At 41.9% G+C, this 16,611-nt stretch overlaps 1 protein-coding gene across 1 annotated transcript in view; it reads left to right on the top strand.

Moving 5' to 3' along the window:
- The window catches only part of MOG (myelin oligodendrocyte glycoprotein), a 28,367-nt gene extending 22,351 nt beyond the window's left edge, over positions 1-6,016 (top strand). Inside the window, exon 8 of the mRNA XM_044002496.1 lies at positions 1,387-6,016. Within this exon, the coding sequence (XP_043858431.1) occupies positions 1,387-1,400 (14 nt within the window). The 3' untranslated portion in view covers positions 1,401-6,016. The remainder of the gene's footprint in view (positions 1-1,386) is intronic.
- Positions 6,017-16,611: the final 10,595 nt, after the last annotated feature.

Below are 16,611 nucleotides of genomic sequence, written 5' to 3'. Positions count from 1 at the left end.
TACCTACATGCTTTATGTACTACACACTTTACATACATAACTAGGTGTGTGTCTTTGTATAAGTCACATAACCTCAATGAACTTTTCCTTAAGTGCTATAGAAACCTAAGGTATTACTAGCTAAGGTCTCTTATAGATCTAAAATGCTAATTTTTCACTTCTGCACCATCCACAAATTACTAAATTTTTACAAATTTCCTGACTCAGGTCAAAAGGGAAGGAGGGAGCCAGAAGGACAAGGGAGTCCTAAAAACAATTAGCTGATTAGAAAAGAGATCCTATTCTAGGTTGGAGCAGTCCTCCCATAGGTAGGGAGATGGACACAACATGCAGAGTCCTCTCTGGTTCTGTGACCAATGCCACTGAAAAAGAGTCAGTCAACAATCATTCATTGTTTTTAATGTATTGCATTATTTATTTATTTACTCACTTATTTGTTTGTATGTATATTTATATAATTGCTATTTGATTTATTATAGCATTTATTTGATTTATAGCATTATTTATGTGAGGTACTGTGTTGAGCACTAGAAAGCCAAAGAAAGCAAATATATGGTCTCTGCCCTCAAGGAACTCACATTCTAATGAGGAGACGACACGCAAACGACTTTATAAATACAAGATATATACAGAAAAGATGGAATGTAATCTCAGGGAGAAGGGGCAGGGGTCATGATAGGAAAGACCTCTTGAGGAAGGCAACATTTGAGCTGAGAGAAGTCAGGAGGGAGAGGTAAGGAGGGAGAGAATTCCAGACATGGGGGACAGCCAGTGAAAAGGTAATGAGATGGAAAATAGAGTGTCATGCTTGAGGGGCAACAAGGCCAATGTTGTTGTATCATAGAGTATATGGAGGAGAATATAGAGAAGAATAGAAAGATAGGAAAGAGCCAGGTTGTGAAAGGTTTTAAAAGCCAAAGGATTTTATATTCGATCCTTGAGGTTAAGAAGCCACTGGAGTTTATTGAGTAAGTGAAGGGAATGGCAAGGAAATGACATGGTGAGGCCTGCACCTTAAGAAGATCATTTTGACATCTAAGTGGGGAATGGACTTCAGTGAGGAGAGACTTGGGACAGGGCATTAGGTGCTGAGGGCTTCACCAGGTTGGTGGTCACATAAGTGGAGAAAGAGACTTCTACAAAAGGTGTCATAAAAGTAGTAATGACAAGACTGAACAACATTTGACATGTGAATGCAAGTGAGGAATTGAGAATAATACCTAGGTTGTGAGCCTGGGTGACTGGGAAGATGGTGGTACCCCTCTATAATGATAGGGAGGTTAGGAAGAGGGGAGGATTTGAGGGGAGAGATAAATTCCTAATTTATACAATGCCCATGGGACATCCAGTGCAGGATGTCCAAAAGACTTTTTCTTCTTCTTTCAGAATACCCTTTTTGAGTGATGTTGGCCTTCCCTTGAAGCAACAGTGAAGAGGCTGACCACCTTGATTCTTCACTGGAGGGCAGGTCAATGGCTGGTCTACAAGAGACATGCGCTCTCCAGCACTCTTCTCCCTCAGGATTCCTCACCAACTTGCTGAGGAGAGAAGACATTCAACATGACACTTGCAGGGTCCTTTCTGGACCTTGGCCCAATACAGGAAGGATTCTTTCTTCTTTCTGTTCTCTGTTCTCCTAACTCCTCTTCTTTTGCTCTATCCATCTCTACTTTATTTCTTTCTGAAGTTTCCTTTTTCTTTCCATTTCTATCACTTCCTTTATTTTCTTTGCTCTTCCTTCATTTACCATCCCCCTTCTCTGTCCTCTTCTTGACCCTCCACACCAACTTGACTGCCATTTTACCACTCCATCTTTAACCCTCAGAGATGGATAGATACCATGATCCACTCTTTATTCCCCTGGAAGATACCAGCATCACAAGAGCAGAGATATCAACTCTGCTTCAAGGAGTGACCCAGGCCTCATCCCTAAGCAGAAATTCCTATGGGATCACATGCAAATTAGGGGCCCAATTAAATTTAAATGAACATTCATTTCTTTGTTCAAAGAACTAGGGCCTGTGTGTAATGGGGGAAAAGGGAAGTAACCTCGGAGACCTAGAAGGTGAGGCAGCTGCTGGGTCCTGAGGAGTACATATGGGAGAGTCTCAGATAAGAACTGGGAGATCATATAGATGGGAAGTCATCTCAAGAATCCTAGGCTTTAAGTAGCAGACAGTAGCAGATTAATGATAAATCAGGGTGCTTGGGGATTAAAAGTGGCTGAGTTCTGTTTCTCTTCTTTTCTATACCTCCTCTTTCCATATGTATCCTATCCTCTATCTAGTCTTCTTTCTCCCTGCCTCCTCATCTTTCATCCTTCTCCTTTATCAATCTCTTATTTATTTAAACACTATATTTATTGAATGACTACCACATGTAAAAGAACTGTGCTAGGTGCTGATTAATAATAATACCATCCCCTTTCACTCACCCTGTTCCTTCTTCCTTTGTGTGTCTGTTTCCCTTCCCCTCCTTCATCCAAACACTGTCCTTTATCACATCACAGAAGTCAAAGAAGATCCATGCTGATCAGACAGACATTCTCATAAAAAAAAAAAAAAAGTATCAATACCTTGGACAGAAAAGGCCACTTACTTATGAGTCTACTGCTTGCCTTTCCTTAGTCCCCTCCTATTTGCTTTTAACTGTATTCCCTTCACTTTTTCTCCACACATACACTTCATCCCATTTGTCCACAGACCATAGCAAGGAAACTGATATTCTCTCCGTGTATATCAAGGGAAAAGAACAAAAAAAAATTTAAGGCACTCATCCCAAGTTACCCATGGCAGAAACTGAGATATTCTTTCCCACCCACCTCAAGTCCTTATGATCCTTCTAATAGTTGATGAGGTCTTCCTTCTTGTCAAAGCAAAGACCCAGATGGGGCAGCAATATCTTTTTCTCTCAGCATGTCCTTTGGTGTTAAATAAGCTCTGAGAAGCTAAAGTCCCTGTTCTGGGAGTAGCAGTGGATTTGTCCCTTATTGCACCGCCCCCCCCTGTGACCACAGATATGAGCTCTGGCTAAAACTCTGTTAGGATAGTTGGGTGGAAGAAAAAGATCAATGGGCTAGAAGCTTAAGGGTACCAGGTGTGTGCCTCACCTAGTGATGTCTCTTTAGCTCTGACATGTCCTAGAAATCTTTACCACACTGAGAACAGTTGTGAGTATGGGTGCAGGAGTGAACCTGACAGGATGAATTCAGCCTTATCACACAGAAGATGGCAGGATTTTTTCTGAGATGTGTACATTCATGGCAATTGAGATCTGAGGCATACCAGGATGACATCTCACACTGGGAGCAGACATGGAGCCACTCATCTGAATGTGCCTTCCAGTGGCTATCAAAGTGCCAATGGCCACTGAAGCACTTGACACAGATGGAGAGGTGTAAGGGCTCTTCTGTGAGGGGAGGGAGGTGGGATTCTGGGCATGAGAGCCTACTGAATGGGAAGTGGTCTCTGGCTCTACCCTTCCCAAGAACAGAGTCAGCAGTCCCTCTCATCTTCCCATATCAGGGCATATATTTGAAATTCCAGATACTTACTTTTGGTTCCTATAGAGGAGTGAAAGGTAAGGATAATCATTACAAGATGCCATGTAATAACACTCCCAACATAAACTCTCCACTCTAGCCAAGCCAACCTGCTTCCCATGCCATAATTCATTATTCCTACTCCCATGCCTTGGGTATGTTATGCACTCTTAGGTCAGTGCCCAAGTCTATATTTTAAGCATAGTTCCAAACTCACTTTCAAGAGATCTCCCCATATTTTCAACCATCCCATCCATCCACCAATCAATAAGTATTTTCTTTGTCTTACAAAATCAGTTTGGCCATCTTTCATCTTGTACCTCTCAGCTACCGTGTGACAACTTTTCAGTTTTCACATGTTTCTTCCTTCCCCAAACAGGGATGTGTGATTTTTTAAGATTAAGAAATGTATGTCTTCTGCTTTCTATGAATCTCATCAAACACCTACTTTTTTTTTTAGTGCAACAAATACTGGATAACCAATATTGTTGAAACACAAGCTTTAGAAATCACCAGAGAGGCCTTCACCCAACTTATTCAAACCAGATGTTCTAGTAATCCTTTAGAAGCACAGAGATCCCACAGTGTCCCTTGACACTTAGTGCCAGGAATCCTTGCTCTTTATTGACACAGTATTCTTCCTGATGAGAGCTGCCTTTGGAGTAGAGAGACTTGGGAAAGGGGACTGACCACTGGATAGACCTTGACTCCCAAGTGAAAAAAAAAGATGAGCTGGAGACAAGAGCTGAGAAAGCAAGAAGACTCAGAAGCTGGAGAGAGAAATGTAATCATGGATTACAAACATAGTGCTGGGGCAGGACAGGGCCAACTTCTGAGAAAAAAGCTGAGAGGCTATCAGAGAGCCTTCACTAATCCTTTGCTGCAATTGCAAGAGGTAAAGCTGAAGCCCCAGGCATCCACAGCTTGGGGTGATGCATACCAGCCAAGGGCTGATCCAGTGACCTTCCACATCCTACCAAGGCCACTTTTCCTAGCTAGAAGAAAGTGCAAGCTCATTCATCTTATCTGTTACTTTAAATTTTGATTTCATTTACCTACTATAAAACTCTGTTGGCCAGCAGAAATGCTAAGAAAGAACATTTCTTATTCCAGGGAGATGTCAAGTTTGGTTTACACTCAGAAATTAGGAACTAATTTAGAACAAAATGGGAGAATATTATTGACCTGCTATAAGCCTGGCAAACAAATTCAGAATTCATATATGATTTTGCTGGCTGCTGTTTTTGCCAGTTTATAATCTAAAGGTACATGAACCTGAAACTCAAATGATGCAGGGAGATCTGGCCTCCTAACAGGCCAATACTGCTGTCTAAAATTAGCTCCCAAGCCCACAGGTTCAGTCCAACCCAAACTTTCCATCTCCCTAGAATAAGGAATGTTCTTTATCTAATCCTTTGTTTTAATGTCTTAAATAAACTACACATGGATTAGTATTTCTTCTGGCCATCCAGCATCTAAATGGAAAATAACAGATAAGGATTAAACCAGTTTTTACACTCACTGAAGTATGGATAAACAGCTTTACAAGGAGGTGGAAGAAGTCACCTGATGAGTTTCAGGTGGCTGGATCTCACCTCCCCTGAGCTACAAATTACTGGCACTGCCAGTCTTGACTACAGAGTGTACTGTGATCTCAGCGCAGGATTAATGTATACCTTCTGATAGGCCCTTCTGATTCATCTCTCAGCGAGTGCCCCTGAAATGCTCCAGCCCTGTGCCTCCTACCAGAAATCTCATTCACCTCCCAAGCCACTGTCTCCTTCCTGCTTGCTCCATTTTCAGGCCTCTGGCTTTTTACTCCTTCTATCCACATATCTTTTTTCCAAAAGTGAGTCAAGATTATTTTCTGTCCAGTAGTCAGGCTTCTCCCTCAAATCTCTCTGCTCTAAAAGCAGGTTACACTTAGGTCTGACCTGAGTTGTCCTTGCTGCTGAATGAACCTAGTTTTGCACTATGCTTGATGAACGACTTAATACTTCCTAAGTACAATAGTGGGCACAGGCAGGATATACCTAAACAGCTAAGTGGCACAGTGGATAGAGTGCTGAGCCTGGAGTCAGGAAGATATGAGTTCAAATCTTGCCTCAGATACTTATAACTGTGGGACTCTGAGCAATACCATCTTCTCCCTCAGTTTCTTCAATTACAAAATGGTAAATAACATACTTACTTCCCAGGGTTGTTGTGAGGATTGAATAACTTATTTGTAAAGCACTTAGCATCATGCTTGGCACATAGTAAGTACTATGTAAATGCTAGTTATTATTACTATTATTATCATTATATACACTTGGTGGGTTTTCCTGAATGACCCTTAAGATGTTGCTCAGGCAACAGCACCCTATACATGGCTCATGGGCCTGCTTTCTACAAGACTATAGAAAAGCAGGTTGTCAGTTTAATAATTAATCATTGAGGGAAAGCTCACTGGTCTTGGTTCAATAGAGGTCTCGGAGTATGATAAAAATGTGCTCCAAATTAAATAAAAGAAAAGAAAATCATCAATGATTATGAGTCTCCATTGTTACTTTTGAGATCTTTCCTTCTCATTCACAAACCTCGATGTTTACTCCTCCTCCTCCTCCTCCTCTTTCTTTTCTTCTTCTCTACCCCCTCCTCCTCTCTCCTCCTCCTCCTTCTTCTTTCATGGACAATCCACAATGTAGCCATGCACATTTAATTATTCAAAGAAAATGAACAAGACATTAAGAGTTATTCCAAGTTGCCCTCAGCCCTATTGAGGTCTATTGCCATTCCCACTTTCCCCAGGTGATTAGGATTAGGAAAAGGAGAAGGACTCTCTATTGTTGTTCAGTTGTTTTCAACTCTTTATGTCCAGTTCTTCATAAATACATTTGGAGTTTTCCTGGCGAAGATGGTAGAGTGGTTTGCCATTTCCTTCTTCAGCTCATTTTACAGATGAGGAAACTGAGGCTAAGTGACTTGCCAAGGGCACACAACTATTAAGTGTCTGAGGCCAGATTTGAACTCAGGAAGATTCCTGACTCCCGGGGCCTGTATTAACTAGGGGCATATAAGTATCATGGAAGGAGATTTTGTCTTCACAATAGTTGGAGAACATCCAGCTTCAGAGTTGGAAGACTTGGATTCCAAGCTCTGAGACTTTTTTTTTTTAACTGTGTGACCTCACATTTCAGATCTCTTAGGTTTCAGATTGCTCATCTAGAAAATGAGAATGTTAAAGGTATAGAATCTCTAAGATTCCTTCCAGCTCTAAATGCTAGGATCCAGATGATAAAAATAAGTCCTAAAAGGAGAAGCAAGAGAAAGTAGGGATAGTCAGACTGAAGAAAGACCCACAGAATATGTTAAAATTTAAAGGTGTTTACAAGGAAAATGCCAAGAAGTTGTTCTTGATTATCTATGAAAAACCAAGCAAGAAGAAATGGATTTAAGAGATGTTATTGTCATGGGAGGATTATGGGCCCCGGTCACCCCAACAATTCTCTGGGGGGTTCAAGGAACCTTTTCCTTGAAACCTCAGGGGTTTTCCCTTGAAATCAAGTAGGCCTCTCCTTGAACACAATCAAGGACACACACACCCACCTAACGGAGATAAGCGGCACAGATTGAACTGAGCATGCTCCAGGACCATCACCCCACATTCCAGTCCTCCTAAGCATCTGGATGAGGTAATCCAGGAGAAGACCACCTGGAACCGCCCATCAGCAGACTGCTTAGACCCATCAGGACAAAGTTGACACCCACCACCAGATCTCTCACGAGGGATTCTTCCTACCACAGCGCAACTCGGGAAGACCACCAGCCCCTCACCCAATAAGAGACTCTTACCCACCCCCCATCTAAACCCTATAAAATGGCACCCCACAAGTCAGTTGGGGGAAAGCGTTTTGTTCTGGCAAAACCTTCCTCCTGGCCGGTTTCTCTTGTACCCCAATAAACCTGTTCTCTTATTCCTGATTAGGTCTTGTGCGAGAGTGTAATTCTTTACAGAGGAATCCTAAGGACCCACGTGCTTTCTCCTATCGGTTTCCCCATATCATTATGATCGGACATGGGAAATATTGTTTTTTCACCATCTGAGGGATAAAACATTGGAACAAGTCTGTATCACACAGCCTCTTTTTGTTCTATCCAGACTATCATTTCTGGTTAAGGCTAGAATAGCATAGCAGTGGGAGGTAGGAAGAAAGACCGGCAGATGGAGTCCTGAGCCTGTACCATCCACACTAAACAAAAAGCTTTCCCATCCTTGGTTCTAGAAATTTGATTTCTGCTTATATTTTTTCTTGTCAGCTATTTTCTGGGGGGAATGACACCATAAGCCAATTTTCATATTTTGAGTCAATGTCAAACAGGCTAAAGTAGCATTCTTGCTTACATAAAGGTTACGATTTTTTTCTTTTCCTACACCCTTTAAATCATTGACACCTGGATCATTTTGTGGGCGACAGAGCAAAGGACAAAAGTAGAGGAAAGATATTCTAGCCATCCATGGAAACTGGGCATTTCGAAATCATAAAGAACTTCCTCTTGGGAGATTCAGTCATTTCACCAAAAGATGCCAGGTTCCCATATATCTACCACATAACAATCCTGTTGAACAAGGATTCTTAACTTGGAGTCCATGAACTAAAAATATACATATTTTAATAATAGTTAATGATAATGCATACTTAATAGTAATAATAATATAATTGGTTTTCTTTGGAATCCTATGTGTTTTATTCATTTAAAAACCCTGCTGAGAAGGGGTCCATAGGTCTCACCAGACTGCCTAACCGGTCCAAGGCACAGAAAAGGTTAAGAATTCCTCCTGCTTTAGATGAGAGACTCCCTCAATTCCTCCTGGGTAAACTGCCACCGCCTGAAATGTCAAGGGTTCTTAGAACAACAAGAGAAATCACTGCAGTATGTAGGAGGGTAATACAGAAAACAAAAATACCCTGTAGTCAAAGAAAAAGACAAATAGGAGAGGAGAAAAAGATAGGAAACATCCTTTAAGAAAGACTTTGTAAGAGACAAAATGAGGGTATAAAGACAAATAGACTAGGAGAGACAGGGGGAAAATGAATGAATCGTGGGAAGAGAAGAGTAACATAAAAGGAGGGAAAAGGTTCCCAAATGAGAAAGGCTTTTCAAGAGAGAATGAATGAAGAGAAAATAGACTGAGAGGGAGGCAGAAAGAGAAGCATGGGAAGAATGACATAAAAGGAGAGAAAAGGTCTCCCAAATCAAAAGATTACATTGTATAATCAGAGGAGGGATCCAAGGAGAAAAGGGCATACTGTGGTAAAGAGCAGAATAGGAAGAAACAAAAAAGAAAACCCCTCTTTCTTAAGGAACAATGATCAAATCAGCATTTCCCACGCTCCTGGCTCTATTCACAAACCCTATGACTTCGTTTCCCAAGGCTCCTTTCCCTGAGGACCACTCTCCTCCAATATGTGATGCAGCCCATATTAGACTTAAAAATTCTTTGAGAGCAGGGACTGTCTCATGTATCTATTTGTATGCACACTAACCTGTCATGGAGTTCTATACTAGGTGAATACTAAAATGTATGGGATCATCACCTTGCTCTGGGTATCTGATGAAAGAGAGGCTCAGGTGCTTGTAAGAATTTTAAGTTCAGCTGTGTAGGGGACACCTAAAGTGCTATACTTAGTCTTTCTTTAAATGTTTAAACAATTGTTTTTAAACCTCACTGTCACTTCCCAAGAACTATATTCCACCCCACCCCTGACTAGATGCCTCCCTTTACACCAGGGGTTGGTTCTTAACCTGCTTTGTGCCATACACTCCTTAGCAGTCTGGTATGTTTGTTGCTTACATTCATAACTGAAAAGATTGCCACATTTCAGTTAGAAGTTAGGGAAAATAAAGGTGCAATTTTTTTTCCTGTCCAAGCAAGTAACTTCCTGATCGGTGAAATAGAGGATCTGATGAGATTAGCTTGAAAAACCAGTTCATTTTGCTGGAATGTTTCTCTTCCTTCAAGGGCTGGTTTAGGTACAACATGTTCTGAGACACCTTCCCCACCACCTCCTTAAAGCAAATTGTTGCTGTTGTTGTCATTTTAGTCATGGCCCTTTTAGGGTCTTCTTGGCAAAGACACTTGAATGCTTTGCCATTTCCTTCTCCAGCTCATTTTATAGATGAGGGAATTGAGGCAAACAGGGTACAGTGACTTTCATTTTTCAAATAGTCATAATAGCAATTTGTTATTCTCTCTTAACCGTCATATTCTAACTTTAATGATGCTTGTGTACTTGTCCTCCACACAGCAGAATATAAACAAATTCCTTAACCATAGCTCTACTCCATTTCATTTTAGTGTTATATTACCAGGGTGTGGCTCATCAACATTTGTAAAAGGAAACTAAATTTAACAACTGGGCCACCCCTATAGTGGGAAGGTGCCTTGTATTACCCAAATGGCAAACAGCCCCCCTGGCTGGAGTGGCTATGATGAATTTGACATTCTTATCCCAGCACTGTGGTGGCCTACCTCTAGCTTCCCCCCTCCCATTGACCCTTCCATACAATCAACTCGAGGGATCTCTTACTGTAAGGGCCACCAAAAGCTTTCAGTCTCAAGGTCAAACTGACACGATTAAACTATAGAGGGGAATTGGGGAGGTGGGGGAAGCATGAGGTGAGAGAGAGTAAAAACAGCATAGTTGCCTGGCAACACTTGATTGCAAATAGCAAACCACTTAGGAAGGGCATAGCGAAGGTGGCCAGTGGTTACTATGACAACCCTTTTGATACTCTCCCATGTGATCTTGGATCTTTTAGAGAAGAGAGGTTGCCTAGGCAACCAGCTAGTTGGAATTCGTGATGATGACTTATACTTAATCTCCACAGTGTGTCTTGGTTTCAAGATGAAAAAAGTAATTAAGACTGGGAAGAAACTGAAGCCCAGAAGAGAGACTAAGACATAGACAAAAACAGATACAAAGGAACCCAAAAAAAGTCTAGATTAAATACAAATAAAGCTGGGTTCTAGCTTTGATATTTACTAGCTATATAACCCTGGATACACCACTTAAAATCAGTTTCCTCATCTATAAAATGGGATGCCGTGGGGAAAACACTATGCAAACCTACAAGCACTATATAAACATACACTATTATTATGCAACAAAATATGGAGACATATGGTGTAAGATAAGGTGTCAAAAAGTATTGGGGGGAGGGGGACACTTCACAGTACATCTCCTATTCTCTTTCTCCACTTGCTTGAGCCCAACTCAAAACAACAATGACTCACAGATATATTCACTTGTTTGCAAAGCGCTTTCCTCAACATTCTGTGAGGCAGATAGGACAAACTCTGTAAGGGACTGACCCATGTTTACACAGCCTTCAAAGTCCATCTCAAATTCCATCTGCTCAGTGAGACTTTTCCCCACTGACCATCTCACCTTCCCTTCTCTCTTCCTTCTAAATCCTATAGCATTTGTAATACATATATCATGTACTTGGAAGTTGGCATATTCTACTGTATATTTTTACTTCTCTATATATTTGTCTGGTCTCTCCAGCTAAAAATAGCATTTATGTGGTACCTATTACGTCAGCAGGTACTGTGTAAAGCACTTATAAATATCTCATTTGATCCTCACAACAACACTATGAGGTAGGTGCTGTTATTATCCCCATTTCACAGATGAGGAAACTGACAGATGAGATGAAGCCAAAGGAAGCAGATATAGAGGTGGAAAACCAGACAGTGCCACACTCAGAGTACCAAGCTTCTCTCTCTTTGTTCTGCTACTTATTCACCTCATGCAAGACACTTAACTCTAAGCCTGTTTGCTCATCTGTAACACTCCACTGTGACTTTGGCCTCTACTCCCAACAGAGCCATTTTCCCATAGAAGGGAATGTCTATTATTTTTCACTGTGGGAAGTGCAACAGGGAATGTTAAATATGAGGTTAAAACTGCTACAAAGATGATTATCTCTGATTCATGGTCCTAGAAGAAAAAATCTGTTTGGCAAATAATCATTTAAAATGCTCTCCGTTGCTCCGGAGTTAATTCAATTGTTAATCCCTTAAAGTCTGGGATTTGGGGGCAGCTTCAGAGAATAGGCAGAGCCACACATTTGGTGGCAGGTTTGAAACAGCTTTTCCAGGACAGGCATGTTTCCCATGATTCAGAGTCAAAGAACAGACCTATAATTGTGGGAACTTGGAAGAATAACTTGGCTGGTTTTAACAGGTCTTTTTCTGAGTGATTTCATCCCTATTCTTTCATTTCATCTTCAGAGTACACCCTAAGAAAGATGACAGGAATTAATTTCCCCATTTTATAGTTAGAGAAACTATGGCCCAGAGAAATGATAATCTGTATAAAGTTACAGAACAAGATAGGATTGCCCTGGGCTAAGGAGGCAGAAGTAACCCATACCTCACATAGAAAGAGAAAAATCTGTGTCCAGTCTATGCCTCCCATCTGCCCCTTAGGACAAACCATGAAAAAAGGAGGGCCTTTTATGAGCTTTCTCCCTAACTTCTTCAAAAGGAATGTTTTTCCTCTGGACTGCCAACATCTTAATTTTTTTTTAGGCAGGGCAATGAGGGTTAAGTGACTTGCCCAAGGTCACACAGCTAGTAAGTGTCAAGTGTCAGAGGCCACATTTGAACTCAGGTCCTCCTGAATCCAGGGCCAGTGCTTCATCCACTGCACCACCTAGCTGCCCCCTGAACTGCCAACATCTTGCCACAACTTGGGCTCTGATACTGAAAGAGGGGAGGAAGAGGCAGGATAGAAGGAAGGATTCCTGGACTCATTTTACTGAACTGAAGGGGGAAAGGTGAATAAAGTACCAAAAGAAGTAAAGATAATAAGTTAGCATTTATACATAGCACTTTAAGGTTTGCCATGCACTTTGTAAATATAGTCTCATTTTATATTTATACCAACCCTGGGAGGTAGGTGCAATTGTTATCCCCATTTTACAGATGAGGAAATCGAAGCAACCAAAAGTGATTTGCCCGGGGTTACATAGCCAATAAATGATTGAGGTCAGACTTGAATTCAGCTCTTCCTGACTCCATGTCTAATACTATCCATTGTACCACATAGCTGCCTAGATAAAGGAACTATCTGGGCCCCCTCCCATCAGGACTCAGAGTATTATCCCACAATGCTATGCTCATCAGCAGAAACCCCTACTCAAAATTCCTGTTCCCAAGGAGCATATGTACTAATAGAGGATGGTATGAGAGCTAGCAATCCCTCTCAATGAATCATATTGGTGCAAGGTTCTTATGGGACTGGAGCTGGTATAGAGAGGACAAAAGGCCTCCTGAAGGAGAAGCATTAAGCCTAGGCCAATTTTATTTCCTAAGATCTAGAAGAATGAAAGAGTGAGGCATTGTGTGGGGAAATAGCCCTATAGCCAACCCAATCTGTCCTTTTCCAAAAGACTCCACTATCCCCACTCTGGGAGGGAATGGAAGAAAAGACCTCCTGAGCTTCTGTGACACTATTATCCTTTAGTCTGGGCCCAATGTTGGCAGCCATCATGACCACTTTGCCTCCTCCTGCTGATGCATGATGGGTCCAGTACTTTGTTGGAAGCTCTTGCCAGTCACTACAGAGCATAGGGCTTTTCACCTGTGTGGATTTCCTGGGTAGCCAGGCCTGTTTTCTGACCAAAGCTCTTTCCAAAGGTTGCATAGGCATGGAGTTGTTCACTTGTGTGTTCACTGGTGGTTCACCAGAATTGAGTGTTAAATGAAGCCCTTACCACAGCAGCAGTTTCTCATCTGTCGGGTCTTATGGTGGCAGTTTGGAACAGAGCATTGGCCAAAGGTTTTGCTACACTTGTGGCATTTGCAGGATTCTTTACCTGTGTGTGTTCACTGGTGCCTAGGGTGGTATTCTGCTGAGTGACATCCTTTCCACCTTGGGGGCAGGTATAGGGCTATTCACCTATGTGAATGAATGCACTGATGGTGGACCAAGTCTGGTTAAAGTGTTTGCCACAGATAATATGCCAGTGGGGCTGCTCACCTGTGTGGGTTTCTGGTGCTGTGCCCAGCTTGAGCTATACCTGAAATGCTTACCACACTCACTACAGCTATTAGGCTTCTTCCCAGTGTGTGTCTGCTGGTATTTGATGAGGTTGGAGCTCCAGCTGAAACTCTTTGCCACAGTTACAGCAAATGTGAGACATCTCAGGCCCCTTGCTCCTTGATCTTTGGTAAGGCTGGAGTGGACAGTGTCAAGGGTGGCTGTGGTAGGGTCTGACCCCTATCACCTGCTTCTACAGATGCCCCTGTGTTGGTCTCATTTTTCATTTCAGTACCTGGAAAGAAGGACAGAAGTGATTTATCGCACTGGAGAAATCTGCTCCAGAAAAAAACCACTGAATTCCAGAATATTAGAGTTAGAAGACAACTTCCAAATGGGAAAACTGAGGACAAGAGAGAGCAGTGACTTGACCAAGGCCATGCAGGGAATAAATAAGTGTCAGAGCTACAAAGTTTCCAGACGCTTCATTCAGTTCTTGTCCCATTATACCATGATTTCTCTGAAGGCCCCAAATAAATTACACAAGGATAAAAAAAAATCAAGCTACAGGCTGAAGCAGGCAGTTAGGTAACCCAGTGGATAGAGTATTGGGCCTAGAGTTAGGAAGATTGATTTTCCTGAGTTCAAATATGACCTCAAACACTTACTGGCCTGAGTTTCCTCATCTGTAAAATGAGCTGGAGAAGGAAATTCAACCATTCCAGTATCTTTGCCAAAAAACCCCAAATGGGGTCATGAAGAGTCAGATGTGACTGAAATAACTCAATAAAAAAGAAGTCTGATAAATCCAGGACTTGGAGATGGAAATAGAGAAGAAGGAAGAAGTGAAGAGGAATCTTCACTCACATCAGTCCAGAAGCTAGCTGAGAACAGAGACCATTTCCTACAATGAAATGGGAGCTCCTCTCAGGAGCAAGAAAACATTTTTTCCTCATTAAAATCAGAAGGTCCTTGGGTGCAGTGACGTTCTAAAAGAGACATCACTGTGTTGGAGTCAAGGTACAGTGCATATGACTATGGGTGATCAGACCAAGATGAGCTCAGAAGGTTCTACCACAGGATGAGCACAGATAGTTCACATGAATATAAGGAGTGGAGATGTCTCTTGAGAGAAAAGACCCTATTTGGACTCTTCTCAGAGCCCTAAAGATAGTGAATGGGTTTAGTTTCAAGCCCCATAACTTTGTTGCCCGAGCTTCCCAGAAGGGGGCCACCTAGCACACAAGACTCTGAGGAGACAAGGCCCCTGAACCTTATGCCTAAGCAGGGTCTAGAACGGGGCCTGCACTTTGTGGGAGCTGAACTAAGCTGGGAGTTCACCTTGAGGCACCAGAGGTGATCTCCATGTGACCCCGATGTTCAAACCCCAACTTAAGTTTTGTTTCTTGACAAGTTATGTATGTTTATGTATGTTCAAACAGCACTGTTCTAGTGAGGAATGGGGACATTCTTGCCCAGAATAAGGTTAAGGCCTAGTATCACAATCTGATTGGTTGTTAACAGGGCAGTCTGATTGGTTGACTGGTACGATCTGATTGGTTGTTAACAGGGCAGTCTGATTGGTTGACTGGTACGATCTGATTGGTTGTTAACAGGGCAGTCTGATTGGTTGACTGATACAATCTGATTGGTCCTTACAGTTACCATATATGGGAGGTTGGTACTATATGCTGTGATTGGTTGTTTCTATAATGCTGTATGTAAATGAGAACTGTACTGTGATTGGTCAAGAGGGACTCTTAGTAACAGTACAGGACCTCACTTCAGTGCATTCTCTGGCACAGTCAGAAGAGTGCCCATCTTTGAAGATGAATAAAGACTCCTTCACCCACCCTCTGCTGCCTGCTTGGATTCTTTAAGCTGCTAACAACACTTGAGCTGTGCAACATTATTCGAGCTGTTAACTGTGTTTCTAACATCTCTAAATTTGTGCTTCTCACATTTCTTTTGAGCTACTACAATTCTGATTCACTCATGGAGCATAGCGCCTTCTTTGATGCAGGCATGCTATGCTGGGCAGTCCCTTGCCAGTCTCTCCCACGTCATGTAATCAATTCCAGAGTTCTTCAGAGAGACGTTGAGAGTGTCCTTGTATCATTTCTTCTGACCACTATGTGAACACCTGCTTCGCATGAGTTCCCTTTTAAGGCAAACTTCATTTGGCATTTGAACATGTGGTCAGCCTATCAGAGTTGCACTCTCTGTAGCAAAGTTTTAACCCTTGGTAGTTTAGCTCAAGAAAAGACCTCTTCACAAGGTTTAGGACAGTAGTCATTGCCCACATTTTACCACAAAATGAGATCCTCCCTAGGAAAAGAGTGGGATAGGAGTAATTCCCTCCATCACCCATCAGTAGTGTGATAAAATGGCAAGAAGGCATAGAACATATATTCAAATCCCAATTCCATTACTTGCTATCTATGCAAAATTAAGCATGTCCCTTTAGCTGTAGGGAAAAGGTGCTGGGCTAGATTCAATTCAAAGATCATTATTTATTTACCACCTACTATGCACCAGGCACTGTGCTATATGTTGAATACAAATAACCAAAAAGTCACAGACATTAGGCAACCCCTGCCAACTCAAAAAATAAAATAAAATATCAGAGTTCACACAGCTTATCACAGTCACAGTTAACTCTAAGAAATAAAATAAAAACAAAATAAAAATAGGGCCAATATTGGTCATAAGCAAAAAGCTTTCTTTATTCCATAGAGGAAGGAAACTAGACATATGTGCTGAGGCCTCTTCTAGTAGGAAGCTTGCTTTAGTGTGAGCAAATCTCAATACATATACTGGTGGCTCTGCAGTAAGCTGGAGCCCTGACAATGAAGGGTAACAGCAACAATGAGACAAGTTTGATTCACAGCAGGACTTCATGACTGGAGGAACACAGGTCCTGCAGGTGCAGCGACCACCTAGTGCTGGTACAAAAAAATCCTGGAATTTTGCTATGGCAGAGTTTATCCAGAGGGTGAGCACAAAGGACTCTTGTTATGCCAAGCTTGGGGCAAA

The sequence above is a fragment of the Dromiciops gliroides genome, chromosome 4 (genome assembly GCF_019393635.1).
Source record: "Dromiciops gliroides isolate mDroGli1 chromosome 4, mDroGli1.pri, whole genome shotgun sequence".
Lineage (NCBI taxonomy): Eukaryota > Metazoa > Chordata > Mammalia > Microbiotheria > Microbiotheriidae > Dromiciops > Dromiciops gliroides.
This window is presented reverse-complemented; position numbering and strand designations above follow the sequence as displayed.